This window comes from Enoplosus armatus, chromosome 18 (genome assembly GCF_043641665.1).
Source record: "Enoplosus armatus isolate fEnoArm2 chromosome 18, fEnoArm2.hap1, whole genome shotgun sequence".
NCBI classification, from domain to species: domain Eukaryota; kingdom Metazoa; phylum Chordata; class Actinopteri; order Centrarchiformes; family Enoplosidae; genus Enoplosus; species Enoplosus armatus.
The window spans coordinates 18,517,362-18,540,833 of record NC_092197.1 but is presented as its reverse complement, the minus strand read 5'-3'; the positions used below and the strand labels follow the sequence as shown (position 1 = coordinate 18,540,833).

At 44.0% G+C, this 23,472-nt stretch overlaps 2 protein-coding genes across 3 annotated transcripts in view; both read right to left on the bottom strand.

Annotated features, from left to right (window-relative positions):
- Positions 1–845: 845 nt before the first annotated feature.
- Positions 846–8,023, bottom strand: kcnv2a (potassium channel, subfamily V, member 2a). Its single transcript, XM_070925116.1, has 9 exons — positions 7,886–8,023; positions 7,300–7,443; positions 6,050–6,228; positions 5,712–5,883; positions 3,641–3,832; positions 3,072–3,326; positions 2,854–2,970; positions 2,232–2,357; positions 846–1,100 (listed from the first exon to the last, which is right to left on the bottom strand). The coding sequence occupies exons 1-9, from the start codon at positions 8,021–8,023 to the stop codon at positions 846–848; spliced, it is 1,578 nt and encodes a 525-aa protein (XP_070781217.1).
- Positions 8,024–10,815: 2,792 nt separating this feature from the next.
- The window catches only part of vldlr (very low density lipoprotein receptor), a 51,042-nt gene continuing 38,385 nt past the window's right edge, over positions 10,816–23,472 (bottom strand). Inside the window, exons 15-20 of one of the 2 annotated variants that reach the window (XM_070925006.1) lie at positions 21,922–22,063; positions 20,846–20,995; positions 15,095–15,154; positions 12,264–12,341; positions 11,635–11,804; positions 10,816–11,008 (exon numbers count right to left, since the gene is read on the bottom strand). In XM_070925006.1, the coding sequence (XP_070781107.1) occupies positions 10,973–11,008; positions 11,635–11,804; positions 12,264–12,341; positions 15,095–15,154; positions 20,846–20,995; positions 21,922–22,063 (636 nt within the window). In that variant the 3' untranslated portion in view covers positions 10,816–10,972. The remainder of the gene's footprint in view (positions 11,009–11,634; positions 11,805–12,263; positions 12,342–15,094; positions 15,155–20,845; positions 20,996–21,921; positions 22,064–23,472) is intronic. The other variant, XM_070925007.1, reaches the window with a different exon arrangement.

Here is a 23,472-nt window from a genome sequence, read left to right as displayed (position 1 = left end):
GCCAGGTGTAAAGTGTATCTCCAAAAATGTCAGTGTTAAACGGGACATTCAGGGGCGATGACCCCTAAAACACACACACACACACACACACACACACACACACACACACACACACACACACACACACACACACACACACACACACACACACACACACACACACACACACACACACACACACACACACACACAGTGAGAGAGAGCTGCAGAGATAAAGAGACATAGGTTTATTATCATTGGAGAGAGACACACAGGGCAGATAAACAGGTCTAATATCCATCGTCCAGATGTCAGGCCTCCAACTTATGGTTTATTTCAGTCCTGTTGTCGTTGGCTCCTGAATCCTGGATTACTTGTGAGCCTTAGAGACTAATGGATGGGGGGTGGATGGAGGAAGAGTCGGTGGCGACGGGTGACGCGGACAGCTTTAGCATAGATGTATGTAGATTAACAAGGCTATAAAGATGAGTATATAAATGAATGACATAAAAGAAGAAATGGAGCAGCAGTTTTTGGATTTTCAGATTCAGAGGGTGTTTCAGAGGCCCAGCAGGAATAAACAGGTGTAGAGGATGGACGGATGAAAGGATGCACAATCAAATGTCGCTCCAGGAATAATACAGTCCTGACCTTGGTGGTTGGAGATTTCTTGGCAGGTAAAGCAGCATGCCTCCTGCAGTCTAGTTCTGCCACAGTCTTAATGGTACAGTGGCCAGAACAGAATGCCACAGGTTCATTTCCAGTTCCATTACTCCATTAAATGGCGGTCTCTGCTGACCCCCATCACATTCCTCACAGTCACTCCTGCCAGATCTTACCGTGAACTTGGAAATCAACAACCTGGCTCACTGCAGGTCCTCGCAGCACCCGGCCAGCCTCTTTGCCGCCCTCCTGGCAAAGTGCACCTTCCCGCGGGCCTTGGTGACGGCGGTGTACTCGTGGGACTTGAGCTTGGTGTAATAGTCCGCGAAGTTGTTGTAGAGGACGGAGATGGGCATGCCGTTGAGGATGACGCCGAAGGAGATGCAGGCGAAGGCGAAGATGCGGCCCAGGTTGGTCTCGGGGAATATGTCGCCGTAGCCCACCGTGGAAATACTCACCTGAAGGATAAAAGAGACGCAGAGGAAGAAAGACTTAGCCCCAAAACATGAAATGTAGTCCTTATAATTGATGTTAGCCTTACTCAAACATGGACTCATGGTTCTGAGGGGATTTTCCTTGAGTTTTTTCAACTAATGTTTTTATTTGCATACATTGTTTCCCGAAGTGGTTTTTGACTCAAAGCTGTAATTTCTTGAAAACAACAGGCTAAAAACATAATTATTTATGGTCGACATTTTTTTCAGTGTATCTAAATTCTGTAATTAACTCTATGTATAGTAGTTTTCATTGTTAGTGGTGGAGTCCGCCATTCCCGCCCTGGATTCAAATTGCCTAGCTCAGCAGGAGGGATTCACAGAAGACAACGTACGCATTTGTATCAGAGAAGCGCGGGGTGGCTTTTATTGTGAAGCAGTCACAGGAAATGTGATGCATTCGTCAGCACGGCATGAAATCAGATCGTGGTCAAAACAATCAAAAACAACTTCAAATAATACGACTATGAGCGCGTTGAACTAAGGACGCATTAGCTTGGTGGCTGGCGTGACCAAGTGAAACAACAAATTTAGCTGTCTCATTAACTGATAGCTGCAATCAAAATGACCATATCACTCAAAATAAACTACATTTTTGGTCATTACAACACACTGGTGTGTTACAGCAGTTTTTCCACTGGGTGAGAGACAGTCCCAGGTGCATCCCACTGAAAAGTTTAGGGAAGCGGCTCTTTGCCAGCTTCTTATAAGCTTTTCTATGGGAAGCATCCAGACTGCCTCCCTCACAGTGGAAGAGACCGTCCCACATGGGGCTACAGAAGTTGTAGCTCACTGTGAAAATAATACTTTTATCCCTCAGAGCAATTGTCAAGATGCAACTTAGCCAGACAGTGGAGGCGCACAAGTGTGGAGGAGAGGCTAATGGAGCTTTTACCATCATTTATATGACAATATTTCTGCCGTCCTCCCCTACAGCTTCGACTTGTAAACACTGGCAGAAAGTGCTGGGTGCAGTGGCATTAGAGGGGTTTTAACATGGAGGTAACAGATAGTCAGCGGAGGACAGACAGAAAGCAGGTTGAACGTTAGCGTGTACATGTTTGTGTGTGTGTGTGTGTGTGTGTGTCGACTCACAGCGGCCCACCACCACGCGTGCGGCATGGAGGTGAAGTTGGTGTTGTAAACGTCGTGCTCCACAGTGTACACCATGGCCGAAAACATGAAGATGCCCATGCCGATGAAGAGCAGCAAGCAGCCCACCTGCACACAAACACATTTTATCATTGCGTTCCCTCGGTATGTTAACTTTTATTTTTTTTCATGCAGCGCAGTGACATAACAAAGTCAAATGTCAAATATGTTATTGAATTAGTATTTCTGCGCGAATAGCAGCGATTCGGAGCAAAACCACGAACCAAGTTAGCGCTAGCGTTTAGCTGCCTTCCCCAGTACTCCGATTGGCTGGTAAGGGCGAATATTTGTGGTTTGCGAAATACTCCCAAAAAAAACGCTTCAGCAAGCCATATTGACCCGAGTAACCCAAGGTTGAAAGCCTGTGTTGCGTTTGGTCTGAACACACCTTGAGATTCATTAGTCCAACATGTACCTGTCCATGTAAGCCATGTCTACGTCTACTGCCCTTCCTACCAATTTCCTCAAATGTCCCCTAGATTTGGTAGAATGAGCGTGAAAGTGTGATGAGTGTTTTCATTCCTTCAATTGGCTTATTTGACACGAGCTGCAGGTGCAGTCGGACCTGCTGGTAGCACTGTCTCAGTGTGAAGCCGAAAGCTCTGAGGCCTGTCGAGTGACGAGCCAGCTTCAAGATCCTGAAGATTCGCATCAGGCGCATGATCCTCAGAACCTGACCCACCTACAGAGAAGAGAAAAACGCAAAAGATAAATGCGGGTGAGAGACATGAATCAGATCATCTCGTCATCATCTCTCCCTTCAGCCCCCCCCCACACTTTTACCTTTCCAACACGTGCCACAGTCTGGATGTCCCCCACGTGCAGGTGCGTGTCCTGGTCCTCGAAGCACTCCAGGACCATCTGCAGGTAGTGCGGCAGGATGGCGATCAGGTCGACGGTGTTCAGCACGCTGCGTCCAAAGCACCTGAGGTCCGGGGTGGACACCAGGCGCAGCAAGTACTCCAGGGTGAAGAAGAGGATGCAGAACGCCTCAACGCACTCGCCGTAGAATCTGCCACTGAGCTGGCCCGACGCCGTCTGGAAGAGGAAATAATGCTTCGTAAACAGCACAGAGACTCGATAATGGCATGCTTCATTTTTTATTTTTCCGTGTCAAAGTTGTGCTTTCGTTGTGTGGTGATGCAGCCGTGAGCAGCGGCTGTTTTTGAATTCCCCACAACGTTCATGTCTACTGTTGGCTTTCATCTCAACATCTGAAGTCATAGATTTCCATAAGTTAGCAATGATTCACGGATGGTATTCTTCCTTCGTAGACACACAAACCAACGCAAACGGAAATAACCTGCTCTTACCCTTCCCACACACACACACAAGTAAAGTAAAACACACACTTTGTACTGCATCTCCTCCACAGTGTTGAGCGTCATGGCGACCAGCGAGACCAGCACAAACATGGAGGAGGCGAGCCCCATCAGCTTGGCGGTGACCGAGGAGAACGGCTTCTCCATCAGGTTCCAGATTTTCCTCCGGGCTGGCCCGAAGGCCATGCCGTGAAACAACGCCTCGTTCTCCTCCATCTCCATCTGGAGGAGGACACGGGACAGAAATGCATCCCGGTCACAGCAGAGAAACAGGAGAGGCGTTCTTTTTCAAGGCAATAAATAAATGACTATGACCAAGTATGTTTTTTTTTATAATAAATAAATATGACCAACAATAAATGAGGAATCACTTTGCTTCAAAAACATAAACAAAACGCTCATTAAGTGTAAAAATTATTCAAGTATTTAAATCAAGTATGTATGTAAGTAATACATGTGAATTAAAAGTAAAAAAAAAAACAAACATCTAATATTAAATGAGGCCAGAACCAACTAAATGTCTGGACATAACGGGGGAAGAAACTGGTCCAACAAACTGCATCAGAGTGGGACCTCTGTGATGGAAACATCTGTTTTAATCTGTGCCAAGAAAAAGCTTATTCCACTCTCCATCTGTCAAGACGGCAGAGCGGAGCGGTGACGCATAATGTAGGTCAGACAGACTCGGAGTCAGCCGGCAGATTACTGGCAAAAATCTCACAGGTAAAAATAAAAAAAACACAACACGACTGCTGAACCCACGAAGCTAGTCGGTGATGACTTCTTGACATTTGTATCTGCAGCACTTTTAAACACATGGAGCCTGGAGAGTAATACTGCCTGTGTGTGGCTTATCTGTAATAACTGGGACACTGTTTGGAAAGAGGTATTGCTGTATTTTTCAATAAGCACCACAAATGAATTTCCGTTCACCTCCACTGTATTGGGGCGGAGGCAGAAATCTCAAAACCTGGAGGAATAAAACCAAAACACTATGCATCGCTAGATAGGAGGGGGTGTCCTGATGTAGGAACAACATGCGACACGAAATGTGTTCTCACCTCCTAGTCCACTGTTTGTTATTGTAACCAAAGTAGCAACAGTAAGTTAGCTAACTTATTAGCCACTGTTAGCCCTGCCCCCGCCATGTTTCAGCAATTCCCTCGTGTTTTCTTACAAAGAGCATTTACCTAAAATTGGATATGATAAAGTGAGGAAAAGTTGACAGTGATTGATTGCTAGCTGTGCCTAATGTGTTAGCTAACGTAGCTAGCTAGCAAGCATACCCAGGCTGTCGTTATTAGCCTGTGTGTTGGCTAATACTGCACGATAAGTAACACCAAGACTGAGAGTCTACAGCCATGCTAGCTGTCCTGTGAGGCTGCACTGCACACTAACGTCAGCATGCTAACTTGCGCACAATGACATGCTAACATGCTGATGTTTAGCAGGTACAATGTTTGCCATGTTCACCATCTTAGTTTAGCGCGTTAGCATTTGCTAATTCGCACTAAGTATAAATATAACTGTCTTTAATTATGCAACTTTTTGGTCATAAACCAAAGTATTGGGCAAATTAAAATGATAACATGCTGGTAACGCTAGATGAAAAGTCAGGGGACCACCAAAATGATTCCTATTCCTGAGGGAGCCATGAATTTCATTTTAGGACGTGATGGCCGGCATTACCACCCAGAGTTTAATCCGCATTTGGGTGGCGCACAACAGCCTGCAGGTTTTCTTCTCAACCAAGGACTCCACCCACTGATTAGCACCTTTAAATTGAGGACTCGCCTGCCGAGGTGATCAGCGGGAATGAACATCGCACGTGGCGTGATCAGTGATATAGAGCAGTGACTAAACTGTTGATTGTAACTAATGCTGTGTTTAAGATGTCACAAACTTTACTCCGCCACACAAAGGCTCGGATTATCTTGGTTGTTTCCCCACCTGAACACCGCTTGAGGTTCTGCTGACAAATCTGGGCATGTCGATGGCGATTCAGAGATCCGGAAACCAGGCCATCTTCTGCAAGTCTCCAGAGCTACGCGACCCTCGGCGTCACTTGCAAAAATATAGAACACGCACACCGCCAACCTACCTCTGCTATCAGCTGCCTCTGTATTTTCAGTTGCTCATTCAGCTCGTCCTGTCTCTCTTCGAAGGAGATGCGGCAGCAGCGTTGACTGTTTTTGATTCTGACGCCCCAGTAGTTTATCTCCTCCAGAAAGTTGCGGGGACACAGCTCCTCTTTAATGCACAACACTCCAGTTCTGATGGAGAGGACAGAGAGGGGTCCAGAGTTATTCCAAGTGGTCATATGAAGAAGAGGGGAAACTCACTGTGTGTGTGTGTGTGTGTGTGTGTGTGTGTGTGTGTGTGTGTGTGTGTGTGTGTTGCTTTCAGTGAATTCACGTTTACAATGCGTCTTTATTTGACCTGTAAAAGTTGAAGATGTTGTGGAAGATTTTAGGGTCCCGGTCGAAGAAGAACTCGTTGCTCTGGACGATGTAGTCGTCACACAGGTCCACCTTCCTGCTGTGGTCTGTGTACGTGGCCAACCGGCCGATCCTCGTCTTCGGATATCTGGCAGCTAACCCGTAGGGCAGGAGGTACACCTGGAGAAGAGGAAAAGTGGAATACAGTATAGTTGAAAAAGAGGCTTAGAAGGCTTAGAAAAGGCAAATCGAGCCTGAAGAAAACACACATTTAATCACTGAACTCCAAGCGTGTCTCTTCAGATGTCATTAACCAGCTCAAACTACAGAATTACTTTCAAACTTGCCTAGATTCATAAAAATCTAGCATAGCTATTATTTTCTAGGCTATTTATTTTCTATTAATCTGTTGATCTCTGTTGATGTCTATTAATCAAGTCATTTCACACTCTACAAAATGTAGAAAAAGAGTGAAACATCACACATCACAACTTCGCAGAGCCCGTGGTTATGTCTTCACGTTGCTTGTTTTGTCCAATCACAGAAATGTATTCATTTTACAATGACATCAAAACAGAGAAAATCTGCAAATCTTCACCTTTGAGAGGCCGGAACCATAAACTGTATGTGAAGATGGACGACACGCCAGCTCCACAAAAGCAGAAGAAGCCAAAACATCTCAATGGCTGGCTACAGTATAGGTCTTAAACCCCCGCCCCCTCCTTGTTAGCGGATGGGACATGGGCCAAACTTAAAAATCAGTACACATCAGCACGGCGCAGACTCTGGCTCCAAGTGACGTCCCCAGCGCAAGACGGCAGCTGCCGTATCCAGGATATTTTATATTTATGTACGGTGGGAGGAAGTGGAGACGCGTCGGCCATCTTTAAATACAGTCCATGGCTGGAACCAGAACATATTTGATATTTTTGTTTGATAAATTGCAAAGGAAACGGCAGCTTTAAAAAGAAAAAAAATGACATCTGTGACATGCATTGCCAGCAGGTGGCACAATAGTTAAAATTACAGTAGCTATTTGTGCCTGTAGGAGGCGACATCATCATATATCTATCTGCAGCCGCTGTTACTTTTCTTTCCCACGTGTGGTGTCGGCTCACAGGCGTAAAAACTGATCTGACAATGACTGAACAGCTCCCCCTGGTGGAGAATCTGCCGCCTGCTACACGCGAATGAGGTGCTTCACGTCAAACAATAAAAAGTCTGTTCGTGGTAGAAGTTGAGTAAAGTTACCGTTCCACCAACGTTGATGTTGAGAGTGAAGTGTTTGGTCGGAGAGAGCAGCAGGCAGGAGGGAGACACCGGGAATCGGTCTTCTTCCTCCTCCTCCTCATCTTCATACTCTGCATAAACATCATAGATGTCTCTGCCCAGATCCTTCACAAGTAAAACAAAAAAACCTTAACACTGGTGAGTTCAGCAGAATATGAAAATACAGAAAACATACATGCAAATACTGGAAATATGATGAGAAATATAATCATTAAAAAATAAGAGGGCAAAAAAGACAAAAAAAGAAGAAGAAAATGAACAACAAAGAAAGATACATTGAAAATGCATCTGTGATCAAAGGTGGTCGCCTGCAGGCAGTTTCTCTTTTACTGCTGCTGATTTCTTTTCTTTTCTGTCCATTCACACAACAATAACAACACAGTCTTTAATTTGAAAAAAAAAAAATGAGGATTTAATATTGAAATTTTCCCTAGTAAACAGATTGGACTGAATGACTGAAAACAAAATCCTGTAAAGCGAAGAGCTGAGAAAGACCAGAACAAAAGGAGAAAACACACATAAAAAATGAGTAACTGGAGCGTCTGACCTGCATGGAGCTCCACGGCTTCATGCACACGTTGTTGAAGTCCAGACAGTCCGCCGGCTCTTTGGCGGCTTGAGCCCGGCTGCCGGGCTTGTAGCTGGGGAACAGACTCCTGCTGCGGGCTCTGAGGCGGGTCAGCATGGTGGTGCTCGGACCTAAAATCAATGAACCTGCATGGAGAGACATCCTGGCAACTCTAACATCATCTGCCTCTCAAACACACACACACACACAGCTGGCATCTTGCATATGTGCACAAAAGCTTGATCACACACACACACACGCTGCACAAGATGACTGTACCAGTGAGTAAACAAATGAGTAAAAGGAAACACACACACACAGTAATGTGGTAGGAAGTGACTCTCGTCGTCTAATGCAGCTGACTGAGATCATCTGGGTGCTTAAAGTTTTAAATACTATTATCCTCTTTTATCCATCTCCTGATCTCTCTCTCTCTCTCTCTCGCTCTGCTCTCTCCTCCCACTTACTGCAACATCTCATAACTTTACAAATCTGGTTGTCAAGGGCTGGACGGCATACATGACAGCAATGTCAAGTGAATATTGAAAAACAAATTAGGTTAAATCAGGGTTTTTTTTTCTCATCGCATTGCAGACAGGTGACAAAATAAAGGAACAAGACTGAAGGCTCTACAGCCATGAGTGTTTGGTTGGAGCTAAATGCTAACATGCTGATGTTTAGCGGGTAGTGTTTGCCATGGTCCACCCCCCGTCTTAGTTGGGGAGGTACTCCAGGAAAAGCCAGGGCATCACCAAGGTCATCTAGGGGCCTTGAAAACGTACAAAATGTCGAGGCGAAGTGTGCATTTTGTCAAGATATTCTAGTCCAGAATGAGGCGGACCGACCTCGCCATCGCTAGAGACAAAGGTCACACACTCAAAAGCCTCGATCAAGGGGCAAAGTTTCCCAGGACTTTGGGTTTTATTGATAAAGTATTCAGATAGCCGTCAATTCAAAAAAAAAAAAAAAAAGGGACATTTAGAAATAAGTTGTAAATAATGATTTATTAGGGGGTTTGGGGAGAGGGTGCGCTGGGTTATTTGGTTAAATGTCACGTTGACTCTGTTCAACGTACAACCCATAAAGTATGAGTACAATTTAGATATGCAGGCAGCATGGCTCCGAGTCTTTCCTCCATATGCAACTTTGACCTTCACATCTGACATCTGAGCCTTAATCCAAGTGTGTTCGACGTATTCGGTCCCACTGATATCTCAAGCAGTCGGATAGGTGGAGATTAATCCTTGCTGCAGTTCCACGGGGATAATGATGAACGGATGGAGGCCGGACGCGATCCAAATAAAACAAGTCAACGGCTCTCCCACAGCCTGAACGTCACCAGCACGAATTCGCTACCCGGCGGTGGCTTGTGTTTCAGGTCTTTCTGCCTCTACCTGCTTCGTGGTACAGATCCTCGAGGACCATGTTTGCGGTTTGAATTTTTCCTCCGACCTTTGACTTGTCCTTGCCATTCTTCAACGTGGATCCACAAGGTTGGGAACCACGGGAAAACTAGCCAACTATATATATATAAAAAGTGGATAACACTACTAATCCTAAGTTTAGTAAGCACACAGGCTCTTTACTTTAGTGCATTTTGCTGATACTTCTGTACATTTACTAGTAGGCTTTTGAATGCAGGACTTTTACTTGTGAGTATTTTTAGATTGTTGTATTGGTACTTTTCTTCCACCAACATTGAATTGTTGGAAACACTCAAGTGTCCAAAACATCACTGTATCCTATAGCATTAAGATCCCCCTACCTCTTGGCCATAGAGACTCACTCACACACACACACACACACACACAATAGAAAAGACAGGATTGCCATGTTTTGAACAACGTTGTGGATTAGGTTTTAATTCTCAAGTGATTTGCAAATCAGTTTCTTCACAGATACAGAGCTTTTACGTTTTAATCGTGTTCCCCCCCCTCACTGTACAAGGCTAGAAAAAGTTCACAGCAACAGCACACAAACATACAAAATAGTTTTACCAAATTCAGTTGTGTTTTTTTTCTTCCTCCCTCCACTTTTTTTCAGCTTTTTCTTTCTTGTTAAATACATCTGAACTCTAACCCTGGTGTGATGCCCAACCATAGCAAAAAATTGATTTCAAGTCAAATGTATACAATCTTATTTACACAAGGAACATTTGATCAAAGTGCATTGAAGAGAGTCCTGATTGACGGTCATGTCTTTGAGGGATGATGGGTAAATATATACAATGTTTACAAATGCTGTAATCATGGTGATCCTTACACAGCTTCTATAATAATAATGATAATAATAATAATAATAATAACAACACTGACTGAAAAAACAGCTTGTAAGAATGCACACCAGGAGGTACTGTTGGAAAGAAAACAACAAAATAAAAATCAACAAATAAAAGAAAACTTACATCTTAGATATTACTGCCCAAAACATGATGGTACATAAATATTCACACATCTGAGTCTGTTGGATCAGAGGAGGCCAGACATAAAGTTTGAACCAAGGTTCCCCATGAACGCCTCGCTCCTAAGGTGACCCTTGACCCCTCTCCACTCTTAAACTCTGACAGCCTCAGTTTTAAATCCCGTCCAGCAGAGTCGATCGGTTTGGCGAGAGAAGCACCGTGTCCTCTTGTCTCGTATCCCACTTCAGTTTAAAAAACACAGAAAGCCCTGTAAGAGGCGATCTAATTGTGGAAAGTCGCCGCGTTTCTCTCATCTGTTGTGAAAAGACGTCATCGGACTCCTTTAAAGAGGGCAAAAAAGGCCAAGAAGCCGTCTGAGGCCCAAAAATCAGAAGGAGAAAAAAAAAATCCTTAACAGTTCACTTTGGAGTGAAAACAGTTATGACACATAATTAATTGTAGTATTCACATAATAAATAACATTTATTCCGGTCATCCTCTCCGCAGATAATGACATAATGCACTTCAGAAGGCATGTGGTCGTACTGTAAGGGCTGCTGCTGCTACGGACAACCGTCGGCATGGAAGCGAGGAGGCGCCATCCAACGCTTACGGGTTGCCGTAGAAAAAAAAAAGAAGAAAAACCCAAAACCCAACCAAGACGATCATGATAAATCGTCATCTGTGCTCACTATCGAAATCTGGAGACAGAGAGAGGGAGGGGGAGGAGAGAGAAGGAATCGGCTTCATTAAAACTTGTATTTGTTTAGTTCTTCCGTTTTAGTTCATTAATTAATACGTTGCATCTCGTTTGTTCAGAGGGAAATGTAAAGACAGCAATCTGCTTTCAATTTTGCTTCCCCCCCCCCGTCTGAATAAAGAGATTTCTGCGGCAGCTGCGGGGGGGGGGGGGGGGACAGCAGAGGTTAGCGGCCATCTTGCAGCTCTGGCCGGGGTGAAGTTAATCTGTTTAATCTGTGTACGCAGAGACGTGCTCTGTGGACAGCCGACAATGTTCTAAGGATTACTGAAGGCCACAAGGTCAGGGCGAGAGTAGAGGCTGTAAACATGCAGTGTCCATTCTCTGAGTCGGGATGAAATGAGTTAGCAACAGATTGTTTTATCGTTAGCAAAACAATAAAGAGCTCTTTTTATTATTAAAGAGAGCCTGGCATGATTTTAGGGTTCTATAAAAGGCGCAGCATATTCTCTGCTAATAGTGAATCAATTGGGAGACGAGTGTGTGTTGGGATCCAGCCTCTAAGGTTGTTTGCCGGCCCTTCCTACCCATGATGCCCCATGCTCAGAGGTTGGTCCCGTTACTCACCGCAGGGTAGGTGTGTCCCACGTTGGCGCCGTGCCGGGTGATGTCGATGTTTAGGTCTTCTTCTGTGGTCTTCAGGTAGACAGGGTTGTCAAAGTTCATGCTCTTCTGGTTCTTCAGCTGCCAGTTTCTCCACATCAGGTAGCCACCCGCCGCCGCCATCGCCAGCAGCACTGAGCAGAGGGACAAGCGGACACAAACTGTCAGATCATCAATAATTCAGTATCAGGGCTAACGGGTGAGGGGATTGTACTATAGTCCCCACATGTGTATTATGACAGGCATACGTGTGTGTTTGGATGTAGCCCAATAAATATCTTGGGGGGGGGTTAACCCTAACCCACTCTCTTGCTTCCTTCACACAGCTGGACTGTACGCTGTCGTTTTAGCACGAAAAACTGCATTTCACGCAAGGACATTAGTGTTTAAATACAACATTTCCATGTTAGCTGCGTCTGTTCGTATGAAGGTTCCTACAGATATTACTAATATAAGTTAAACAAGCCATGGCCCATTCATCCATCAGACTTCTTATCTGTATGAGTGTGTGTGTCTGGACGTGTATTGTGTTGTGGGGCCTTTTGGGAATAAAAACACAAATCATTTTGGGTGTGTATGCGATCTCGACTCACAGACTGGCAGTATGGCCCAGGCAGCAGCAGACCCTCTAGCTGTGGAGTCCACCTGGATCGATGTGCTCACGTTGGCTTCTGAAAGACAAAACAAACCACAGGTCGAAACTTTGAACCCAGCACACACTGCCAACAACAAATAACCTTTCGAGACATTTCCGTGTTTAGTTTGAGAGAGCAGTACATGTTGAAAAGGACGAAGGTTTAGTCAGAAGTTAAGGCTGACATTCTACTGATACTGAGCAGCATGGAGGCCTGGGAGGGTCAAGAAGATGGCTACCGTGTGTGCTTGAGAATTATTACTGAAGTGCTGATCTAAATGCCTCCAGGGAAGAGCCGTCTGTATCGGGGAGATACCGGAGAAACAGCGTCACAATGATCGGAAGCCATCACAAGTCCAGCTGACTTTGGATTCACCACGAACAGTTGTTAAAACGTACTAGATAACAAAATAAAGTTGATCTGCTACACGCACATTTCTTTAGGCGTTTTCGGACCAGAGGAACGTTTTCATAGTTTTCAACAGCTGGAGGACCCCGCCCTCTTTTTATTGTGTTTGCAATGCAAGAACTTTGAATGATCGTAGTTCTTAGAGCGCCATTTTGACTTGAGCTCCTACTTCAGAGTAGCTACTGTCCCAGCACAAGAGGAACCTTGAGTGATGCAAGCGCACGTTGATCGGATCGGAGTTAGTCCAAAATCATCAGCCAACAAAACTTCAACAGCTGTAAATCTGAACTGGTATTTTCACATCCTTGAAGTTGTGGACTTGACACTTTGGCTCTAAACTTCCTAAAAGACGAAGATTTTTTTTTTCCTTGGGACAGCATTATCCAATCTCAGGGTGTTCGCGCAGCAGGCCAGAGTGTTTCGGTGTCAGCGACGAGTGAGTGGGTGACATGACTGGCAAACAGCTCAGCTGAAGGCGGCGACGGAGACTTCGGGACAAAGAGACAAAAAACGGGGCTTGTTGACTCGTGTTCGTCCTGCCAGCCAATCTGCTCTGCTGCCAAATGACTTGGTGACGTCACCGACATGCCTCGCAGCCACACAATGAATAAGAGCAGCTGACCGGCCAGACAATGTCAACATAAAATTTAACTAAAGACTAAAGTCCACCGTACATTCCACAATAATTTAGGTCATCTGCCCATAGTATTGAAATACATTTTAAATATTTCACGTTTCATGGTATGATGCTGACACTGTATTAATCCAGGGCTCTATTTTGAGTTTCCACGGAAGAAACTGCTGATAATGTCTGAAGGCTTTGAGTCACAATCTCTGTGTGTGCAGTAATACAACAATCACACTATAAGCGTAAGTGGAACCGGCACCGATTCTGAATGGTTTTGGGGATGTGGTTGTTTTGGGCCACTTCCTTGTTTCTGCCACTAGGTGCCGCTCCTGGGCTGTGCTGGCAGACAAACATCCACCAGCGTGGAGCTTAATGCTCAACTGTGGTTTAATATACAGATAATCTTCCTCAGCAGCTAATTCTCCAGTGACGGACCAGAATAGATCAAATGCTCAACACCTTGTGCGGTCGCATCCAAAGAGCAGCATCACGTGTGCAGTCGGGGGGGAAAGTGAGCGGACAGCTTTTACCAACATTACGGCTCAAACACAAAACCAAGGGTCAAACTAACCAAATAGAAGTCATGAGAACAAGTTCTGTATTTAGAGACAAACAGGAACTGATCAGCAAACTGTCTGTGCTCCTTGTGTTGCTGATTAGGGTCTCCGTTTCTGCGCGAGACGCATTCACCAGCTGCATTTTTCAGAGGATTAGGACAACGTTAGTGAGCGAACACTTAATTCTAGCACAGTTTACCAATCACATCGGAAACGTTGCGAGTCAGAAATGTTTACAGGACTGAACAATGAGGCCAAATCCACATACAGCTGAAGTCAAGCCAGACAACGCATGTGCATGGGGTTGTGCCCAAACTAAACCAAGACCAGGTACAAAATCAAATCGTGAATGAGGAAACTGGTAGCAGACTCCCTGATTCCATTCTGGTCTCACGTCAGTGGGACAACAGGTGTGAAAAAAAAGCAACGGAGCCCCAAAATGAACTGGAACTCTACAGAGGAAGACAAAGACTTGTCCTAGTGGAGAGCAATTCTTCAGAGCTGATTCTCCACACAAAGCCTATGTTTCATTATCTGTGAATAGATCCAATGAGAAATACATAGAAAGCAAGAAAGGAAACACATTTGGGCAGTGAGCTCAAGCAAAAAAACAAGTAAAATGTAAACATAATCTGGTACTGGAAATCCTACACAGCACACGAGTAAAGCAGGATTTTTAACAGTCACAGGTTGAACCAAAGGTAGAAGCAATGCTGAAGATGACATATGTGCTGAAACATTGATTTAAGACTAAAAAGTATTCAGGATTATTTATGTATATATCCTAAATAATAGCAGAAGCAAACTGCACAGACCAGAAGGCAGCTGGGATGGAATTACCCCTCGATACCTCAGGCTACTTGACCATGTGTTACAAATTAAAGTACAAACAGAATTAAATCAGCTTTCTGAAATGCACCAAGGCCTGAAACACATCTGACTGAGTCATCACCCAACAACAAAACACCGAAGCACAGACAGAAGCCACCATTACAGATACAGGGACAAAGAAAAAGTAGAATAACCTGCAATTGTGGCTATAGCCTAAAATAAGAGACACATGTTCCCCAGTTTAACAATTAAAAAGGAAAAACACCTCCTGAATCTAAGGTAAGGGAGGTGACCTGTCACTTATTTAATTTTACTTTAAAGCGAGTCACCATCCCAGCAGGGCAGGCGGCAGCTGATGGTTTTACCTGGGGGTGGCTGTTTTAGAGCTTTCCCATCATCCTTTGAGGGACCTTCGGTAGAAGGGTCTGTCACAGAGAGAGCCAAGAGTCATGCTTTTGACAACAAAAACTGAAAGTAAAAAAACATCAGGCCACAGAAGTTGTCCTATTTTTAAAACTGCACACATGCAAGTAGGCCTTCTTTGAAAATAGACCAGATCTCGGGGGACTAAACGAGTAAATAAACTCGATGGATGAAAGCGGCATCCACTTTTCTTCAGTGAGAAAGAAGCCAAGCCGAGCTAAGATACGAGACAAACAGTCATGACAACATCTGCAGTGTACAGAAACCGCAGCATCTTATGGTTTTCCTGCTTTGATGCGACAGTTAGCAGATCAAGCGAGATGCACACAAAAGCAGGAGAGCGACGATCGGAACGTCCCTATCAGCGTCTGTGCAACCAGGACAGACAGCTGCAGCAACAGTAAAATCCTTACGGGCTGATCAATGCAGCCCTGATGAGCAGAGGCAGCAGAGTGCGTACTGTAAAATCACAGGGCTGTTAAGGTCGGCTGTGTAGGAGGTGGGAATGAATGCATGTGATGCTTACTGACAAACAATACAACATTAAAACGCAGTCAAACTGTTTCCAAAGCCTTTATCTACAGCAGACTATACTTGAACCGACTGATTCATTTATTAAAAGAGGTACATCAGAGATGCGCGCGTTGCGCTGCCAGCCTCGAGCAGAGATGAGGAGCGGCCCACAGAGGTCTGGTCAATCTCACCTCTGTCTAACTCCACACCCGCGGATGTTTTTGCACTTTCAAACTTGCAGTCTTCAGCCCCAACTGATGCCGACTCAAGATCACTTGAGGACATTTAATCAGACTTCACACAGCTCCCTCTTTCACACACACATGCAGTGGTACTCCCCATGACCCGTCGACACACTTGTTAGTCTGTGGAGTTCCCCCCTCTACTAAAATTAGACGATTTGCTGCTTTTCACTCTAAATTGAATACTTTGCTGTTTGAGAAAATGTATAGAAGGTCATCTTGGCCTCTGGAAAACTGATTTCAGTATCTTCAGAACATTTAATCGTCAACTAATGGAAACAACAACATTAATTGGTGACAGAATTCTTGGGGAGGCAGCGAGATGCAGGCTTTGATTGGGCAAGAGCTTTTTGGTGAGAAACACTGTAAACAAACTTCACAGGGCACCTTTAAGACGGCTGAAGGGTAAATCTAAATAAATCCAATGAGGGATTGAAGGTTTTTCCACTTATGCTAATCAAATACAAATCCTTTCCAATCTAAGACTGTCTGTTTTATAGACTGGTCGGACTAATGGTGACTGATATCTTAGGAAACAAACTGTGGAAGTAAGTGGAGTCCCAACACAGCCAGAAAATCCCTGAAACATCCTCTATTTCAGCCTGAAGGAAAAAAACACTCCCCAGTTGCCTCTAAAGGCTGTTATATGAATCCCTCAGTGGTAGTTTCAGGTCCAACCATGAAGCCAAGAGCACTGCTTATTACTTTCTTTCACTAACAAGATTAGAGGCGGTCAAAGCTGCAACCGCACAATGCTCCACAGTTCCTATTCGTTTCAGCTGCAGCGGCTGTAAAATGGGATAAATATGTTAGCTGGAGGTTTAGTGGAGAGCAACGAGGCCTTTGGCTACAGCCCAACTAGGAGGAAGGTGGAGGAGCATTCAGCGGAGTGACAGGCACCCCTCTTTAACCCCTCCCACACTTTCAAATAGTACCAGAAACACAGACAGGCGTGTAAACAGTTATAGAAACGCACATGCACATAAAAGAGACTCACAAGACAACCCGAGCACACATTAAAACTCGCACAAGCACCCGCACTCTCAGATACACCCACTCTGCACAATTTTATGCAGCTTGTGAGTGTCTTTATTCCTGCAGGGAAGAGTGAAAAAAACATCTAAAAAGCACACACAGTCTGGGTGGTACATTCAGTCATCACGGCGGCTGTAAAGAGCCTGGGGGCAGCTCCAGATTCTCGAACAGGCCACGAAGAGGTGAGTCAGGCTGCAGGGATGTTCACTGTAGGAAGGCCATTACATTTCTGTAGACCAGGCTGTAAAAACCTGCTACAGAGAGTTCATCTTCTGGGTCCACACCTCTTTAGTGCCACCCACATCTCTGAATTTTTCAATGATTCAAAACAGACCTGGTGTGTTGATTTCACCACAGTTATAAAAGGTATGTATGCTTGAAGTGCTGAACCCCCTGCACAAAGAACTTCTGTAACTGACCATCAGAAAACGGCATACCTACATCTTAATCCTGGCTGTGGCTTGAAGTAAAAAGTATGTTAAAATAGTCGCTGAAATATTCAAATACCAGTACATACCTGGGTCTTATTCTCTAACTGTGGCCATTCTGACTATAGGTCATAATAACGTTGCCTTCACCTCCTCCGTTGTGGAGATTTGGGAAATTTGACTATGGCAAAACAACATGTATTGACGCAAACAGCACGACCCTCCGAAAGCATTCCAAATACACTTTCATTTCACATTCAAACATTTCAAACACTGGTCTGAGCACTTAACTATTTGTATATATTTTACTATAGTTTCCATATTTTTTGTCCAATTTGTTTTTACTCTGTGTGCACTGTAAGAAACTTGCATTGCTTTGTGAAGGTATTGCTAGTGAGAATGTGATTAGGATAAAAATCAGGTCAAACATCATCAGTTAATTCTGGAGCTCTACTTTATAATTCAGGTAAAACCTTGGTCACTACAGCTACTGCATGACAACAAGATGTGTTTGTATCCCCTTTTTGGACTGATTATTTGGTTCCATTTATTTGAGAGCAGCACCAATAGCAGAAAGTGTGAACAGATGAGCATTTCTACAGTGAAGTTGGTGACAAAACTTTGAATACCAGAAATGCCTGTGATGGTAAAAACTAGTAGGAAATAAGCCCCAGGTTGTAACTCACTGGAATGATCTTTTAAATAATGCCAGCACAAATCTGCTAAATCAGAATTAAAAATTCATATTCACTAATTTCACCAATATGCAACATATATACACAGACACAAATTGAATAGTACTGCAGAAAAAGGTCTCACAAAAAGAGGACAGGCTGCAAAAAAACTGTCAAGAAGCGCTGGAAACAGACGCCCAGTGTGAGTGTAAAGAAAAGTCTTAAAGAAAACTGAACAGGCTAACTAGGCAGACTTTCATTCAGGAGCACGGTGGTGCAGAGAGTTGTCAGGGAGATGTTCCAGTACTTTGTGTACACTAGTGTCTCGGTCTACAGTTTTCAGAGTCCAATTAGGAGAGTATGTGCGCTGAATTTGGCTGTCAGGGTCCTATTTGACGCCGCTTCAGTTTGAAAAGGCTAATCTGTGGGTGTGCAGAAAGGAGCAGGATGGCTCCAGACAAAAACCAACTGGAGTAGAGTGGATCGGAGAGAAAGGGAGGCAAAGAGGCTGATGGAGGGCAGGGCTGCGGTCGGCTGCGAGTTTCATTTTTAAAAAGCGTTAATTTGATCATACTAAATCCAACCAGTACTTCTTGCGACTTTTGACCCGAGCGCTCAAGTTCTTTCCTCATTATGAAAATGTTTGAACTTGAGGAAAGATTTGCACTCATCGTGGAGCTTTTTGTCAAACGCATACAGATGAGAGGAAAAGGGAGAGAGACTGGAGGGATATATACCCGGAGAACTTCCTGGTTAGAGTTAAAGAACAAATAGGACACTTGAGTTCCCCGGGGTCCATTCTCAGGTCTCTGATGTTTAACGTCCACATGCTCCAATTAGCTCAGGTTATGTAAAAACAATATATTAAGCGGTAGACAAAGATTTACATTAATACCACCAAGTGACTATGGTCCCATACAATCACAAGTGGATTACACAAACATATTGGATTGGAGGGGCCAAAATGTCACCTAGTTAATCAGGATAAAATACAAACAACTGATTTTGCTGGTTACTGTAAAAGAGACGCTTTGGACGCCTCCGTCCTCACACTTTTTTGCACTGCCGTTTTTCATAGTTCGGGCTCGTCCTCTTAGTTTCCATGATATGAAATCTGCTACAGCATGTAATTATATTTCAGACTAAAATATGTTTCCAACTTTGTGATAAACATTTGGGGAAGGCCCCTTTCCCCCCCCCCTTTTCCTTTTCTACATGCCACTGTACAGAAAGCCAGGTCCACAAAGAAATGGTTTCCCAGTTTGGTGTGGAAGAACACTTGACTGGCCTGCACAGAGCCCTGACCTCAACGCCACCCAGCACCTTTGGGATGAACGGGAACGCCGACTGTGAGCCAGGCCAGCTACAGAGGGTAAAGCTGCAGATTCAATTCCAATGCTTTTGGAAAGGTATGTTCAACAATCAAATCTGGGTGTTCTGCCTCATAAATTCAGCTGTCATGACACTAACACAATCACATCCCACTTATGAGACCCAGAGAAGGACTAAGTGGATCAGAGGGCAGCGCTGAAGGACGGACGGGAGGACGGATCAACCTCGGGAGCCGACACAATTCAGCTGTCAGGATGAGACGACACAGACACTTTCAAAACAGGGGAGGGAGGAGACAGAGCTGCAGCTGAGATATGAAGGAGGACCGTGTTGAGACTTGCCAAAGAGACACTGAAATACTGGATCACAACACCAACTGACTCAGTTGCCGCTCAGCTGTCAGACTACTAACGCAAACAGACAGCTGGCTTTGTGGCTGGTGTGGATACAGATAGATAGACTCGCAGAGGGAACACGCTCACACCACGGAAACATGCCTGAGCAGCTGAGAAGCAGGGGAAAAAAGGGAGGGAGTGACGAAAGTCTTCGTTTCGCTTCAAAAACCAGTCTAGAATTCGACTGAATTAATTCAGTTTCTTACAATTGATCCTCTGTTGATCCACGGTGGCCCAGCTCCCTTTAGCCTTTTCTCTTTATCAATTCTTTAAGAAGAGGCACATTGGAGACAAGCAGCACAGTAAAGGGAAGACGAAGCAGAGAGGAATGCACAGGATCGCCTTTGTGTGTACCGTCATTGAAAAACACATTAGCACAATGTGCAGCTACAGGTTTACCATTCATTTGGCGGTTTAACCCGCACCATTTTGTGCACCAGTGCGGATTGGACTCTCCCAGCCATACAATTACCAATGTCTTCCCATGATGCCTGGTCCCTGAAGGCATCAAGAGGAAAATTAAAATCCCTCGGCTGTCTTATTGGTAATGTTTAACCCAGGGTCCCTTTAAGTTTCAATTTAAAACATTCTTCCTTTTCTCAAGATCTTTCCAGTTTTGCTCCTATAAACTCGGTCAGAAGTTTCTGTGGATTACGACGACACAGAAGAACATAGAGTCCTCTGTATATTAAATAGAATGACTTTTCAATTCATGCATATGTATACTTTTATGTATTTCCTGTGTAATTCTGGATAAATGTATTTCCTCACCACCACTGGCAGGGTGTCCTCGATTCTGAATCATTTTGTTCCTGTTCATCTTCTGAAACGTTTTCTTTACTTCGCCAAATCTCTGACAACATGTCTTTGAAATGCAACGCGTGATTAAATGTGCAGTCTTGTCATTTGGTGATGCAACTTGGAGAAATTAGGAATGCTTGGTTTGATGCAATGGATCTCTACACTAATGAGAGTATAGAAACGTATCAAAATGAATCCGAGACAGAAATGATCTCATATTGCAAATATTGCATTTGCGTGTGTCATTTTGAGGACTGTGGTGCTGTGACTCACCCGGCCTGCAGCGTAAGCCATCAGCAGCCAGCTCCTGTCCCTCTGGACACACACAGGTGTATTTGGGGGAGTGTTTGTTGATTTGCGGCGCAGGCAGACACATGTAGCTACAGCCTCCGTTTTCGCCTTTCTCTGCGCACCAGTTCGTACCTGCACACAAGAGTCAACGCTTCGGATTACTTTGACAAACATATACAGAAGAACTGCACATGAAGCAATGTTTCTCATATTAACACCATATATATTTAACATGTCAAAGCATGAAACATCTTCACCAACCTCTTCTGCTCGGTTTGTCAAACATATATATATAAAAAAAAATTAAGTTTGAAATCTGAGTTTCAGGATTTTAAGATATGTGTTCTAGACTACCATGTGTTTTTGCAATCCAGAAAAATAAAATAAAGTGAAACAGCAGAGGAAAGAGCTAAAATTTGAAATGTATAAGAAAAAAACCAGAGCTTGAAAGTTCGCTTGACCTTGGAAACAGCAGACTGATAAAACAATCTCACCTCAAGTCCACTTACTAGCTCGTTTCCAAAAGTGTTCAGTTGTTCTGAAACTGTAGATGTTCAAACTTTCCATTTCTCAGGTGTTCAAAGTTGAACTTTCAAGCTCAACTGAGAAAAATCTCCAAACGTTGATGAGCTAGCAAGCGGACGAGATTGTTTTGTAAGAAAGCACAAAGCTGGTGTGTTGGTGTCGCTTACTGGTTCCTTCCTTCCATAAATCTTAACTACATGATGTCAGTGGCTAGTAGACCTGTGTCAATCATGGCTGTATGATTACAGTTAAAATGCTAATTATCATTAGTACTCCCTGTACCTGAATCATGTGTAATTACAATCATTTCTGATTAACTTTCTCTTCATTAACCTTTATTAACTCACAGCAGCGACTGGAGAAAAAAAAAAAGAAAAAAAAAAAAGGCTTCAACATCAGCCCTGAACTTGAGGTTGCTGTGATGTCACCGAGCCTGCAGGACTTTCCAGCTCAACAAAGATTAATGCCGTCCGTCCCTCCCGCCTCTCTCAGCTCGTTCCCCCTCCCTCCATCCCCACCCAGCAGGTTTTTACCCGACAACTGGATCAGCTCATGGTACACTATGATGTCCTGGGGGTCATTCAGGTTGCTGGCCAGCGTCACCACGTCAGAGCCGGTGAACTTGTTTGCACCGTAGATGGCTTCATTTTCACCATCCGTCCAGAAGACTCGATCCTGGAGAGAGGACAATTAACTATTAATATTAATAATGCTGAAGCTGTCTCGATATAAGATGATAACAGACAAGGCCAAAGTGCAGTGCAATGCCCCAAACCGCTGTATCAAGATACCTCAGAGGGCATTATCATGCTTTAACAAAAAGGACATGAACTTCTTTTGGCTTTAATTTGTATTTTTGGTGCAACTGACCAAAGTTAGTTTGACCATAAATCATCAGCCTCGTTGCCATGGTTACTTGCAGCAGTTATCTTGCAACACTACAATCAATTCTTTCTTCACCAATAAATTATTTTACAGAAGCTCACCAACTCTGACAGCCTGGTCCCTGCAAAGCTTATTGTCCTATCTGAACACAAAGACAATTCCTACAAACAATACCCCGAGGAGATTTAGTAGTGTCTTAAGTATTGTCTTAAAAAAAAAAAAACATGGACATATTCGATTCAGACTCACAAATGGGTGTGAGGGAGTTGTAGAGGATAAAATAAATACTGTGCAAATTAGATGGAGAGGATTCTACATCACATATTCAACCATCTGTGTGCTAAGACCATCTGCACAGTGTTCAGACATGAGCTCTACCTTAAACACAGTGCCCGCATTTGAATAAAACGTGTCATCTGTCTGAGTCAGTTAGCAGTCGTGTGAGTGGGTGTAGGTGAGAGAGACGGCGAGAGAGCCACATGTCCATGATTCTATGATTCAGAGAGACACAATACTGATACACTGATGATGATGATGAGTGCAGGTTTTAAAAGAGCAGATATCATTGTTAGCACTAAATATTAGCACACACAGACACTCTACTGAACACTAATCAGATTGAATGTGGTTTTATAGATGAAATGATGCAGAGTAAAAGTGTGGGCTTCTGAGTTTTCTTGCATCCTTAAATTTCCTTTCACTTATTTTGGAACCAGAACATTTAACAGTGTGAAACAACAATGAAGGTTCTGCACCATGTGAACGTCGTCTCTTTAAGCTGGGGTCACACTTTTAAAAAGACACAGCACGCACACCAGCATACATGGTTGGTCTCGGCATCCAGAGCGGAGCACATATTGGACAACTGAGTCAACATGGCACAATGAACGACATGTAGACTACGATTAGAGTCAAATTTGCTCGGTGACCGCAGACGATTCTTGCATGTGACTGTACCAACACGGAAACAAACAGTCATCAAAAAAAAAGTTTGCCCTCCCAATTTCTTCTCTGCAATCTCTGTAGAAAAGTCAAAGATGCAGAGGAAAAATGCTTCTTTTTTTTTTAAATGAAGAGATGTGGGCAACAAGGACTGTAAACCTGAGTGTAAGATGAACTTAAGGTGACGCTGCACAAAACACTGATGGACTAGATGATAGAATACCACTCACGGCACATCACACTGTTCCAGGACAGCC

Coding starts and splice junctions, on each gene's coding strand:
- kcnv2a (XM_070925116.1), bottom strand. CDS start 8,023: ATGCTGACCCGCCTCAGAGCCCGCAGCAGGAGTCTGTTCCCCAGCTAC. Junction 7,444..7,885: donor AGCCGTGGAGCTCCATGCAG/GTCAGACGCTCC, acceptor TTACTTGTGAAG/GATCTGGGCAGAGACATCTA. Junction 1,101..2,231: donor ACGCGTGGTGGTGGGCCGCT/GTGAGTCGACAC, acceptor TTTATCCTTCAG/GTGAGTATTTCCACGGTGGG.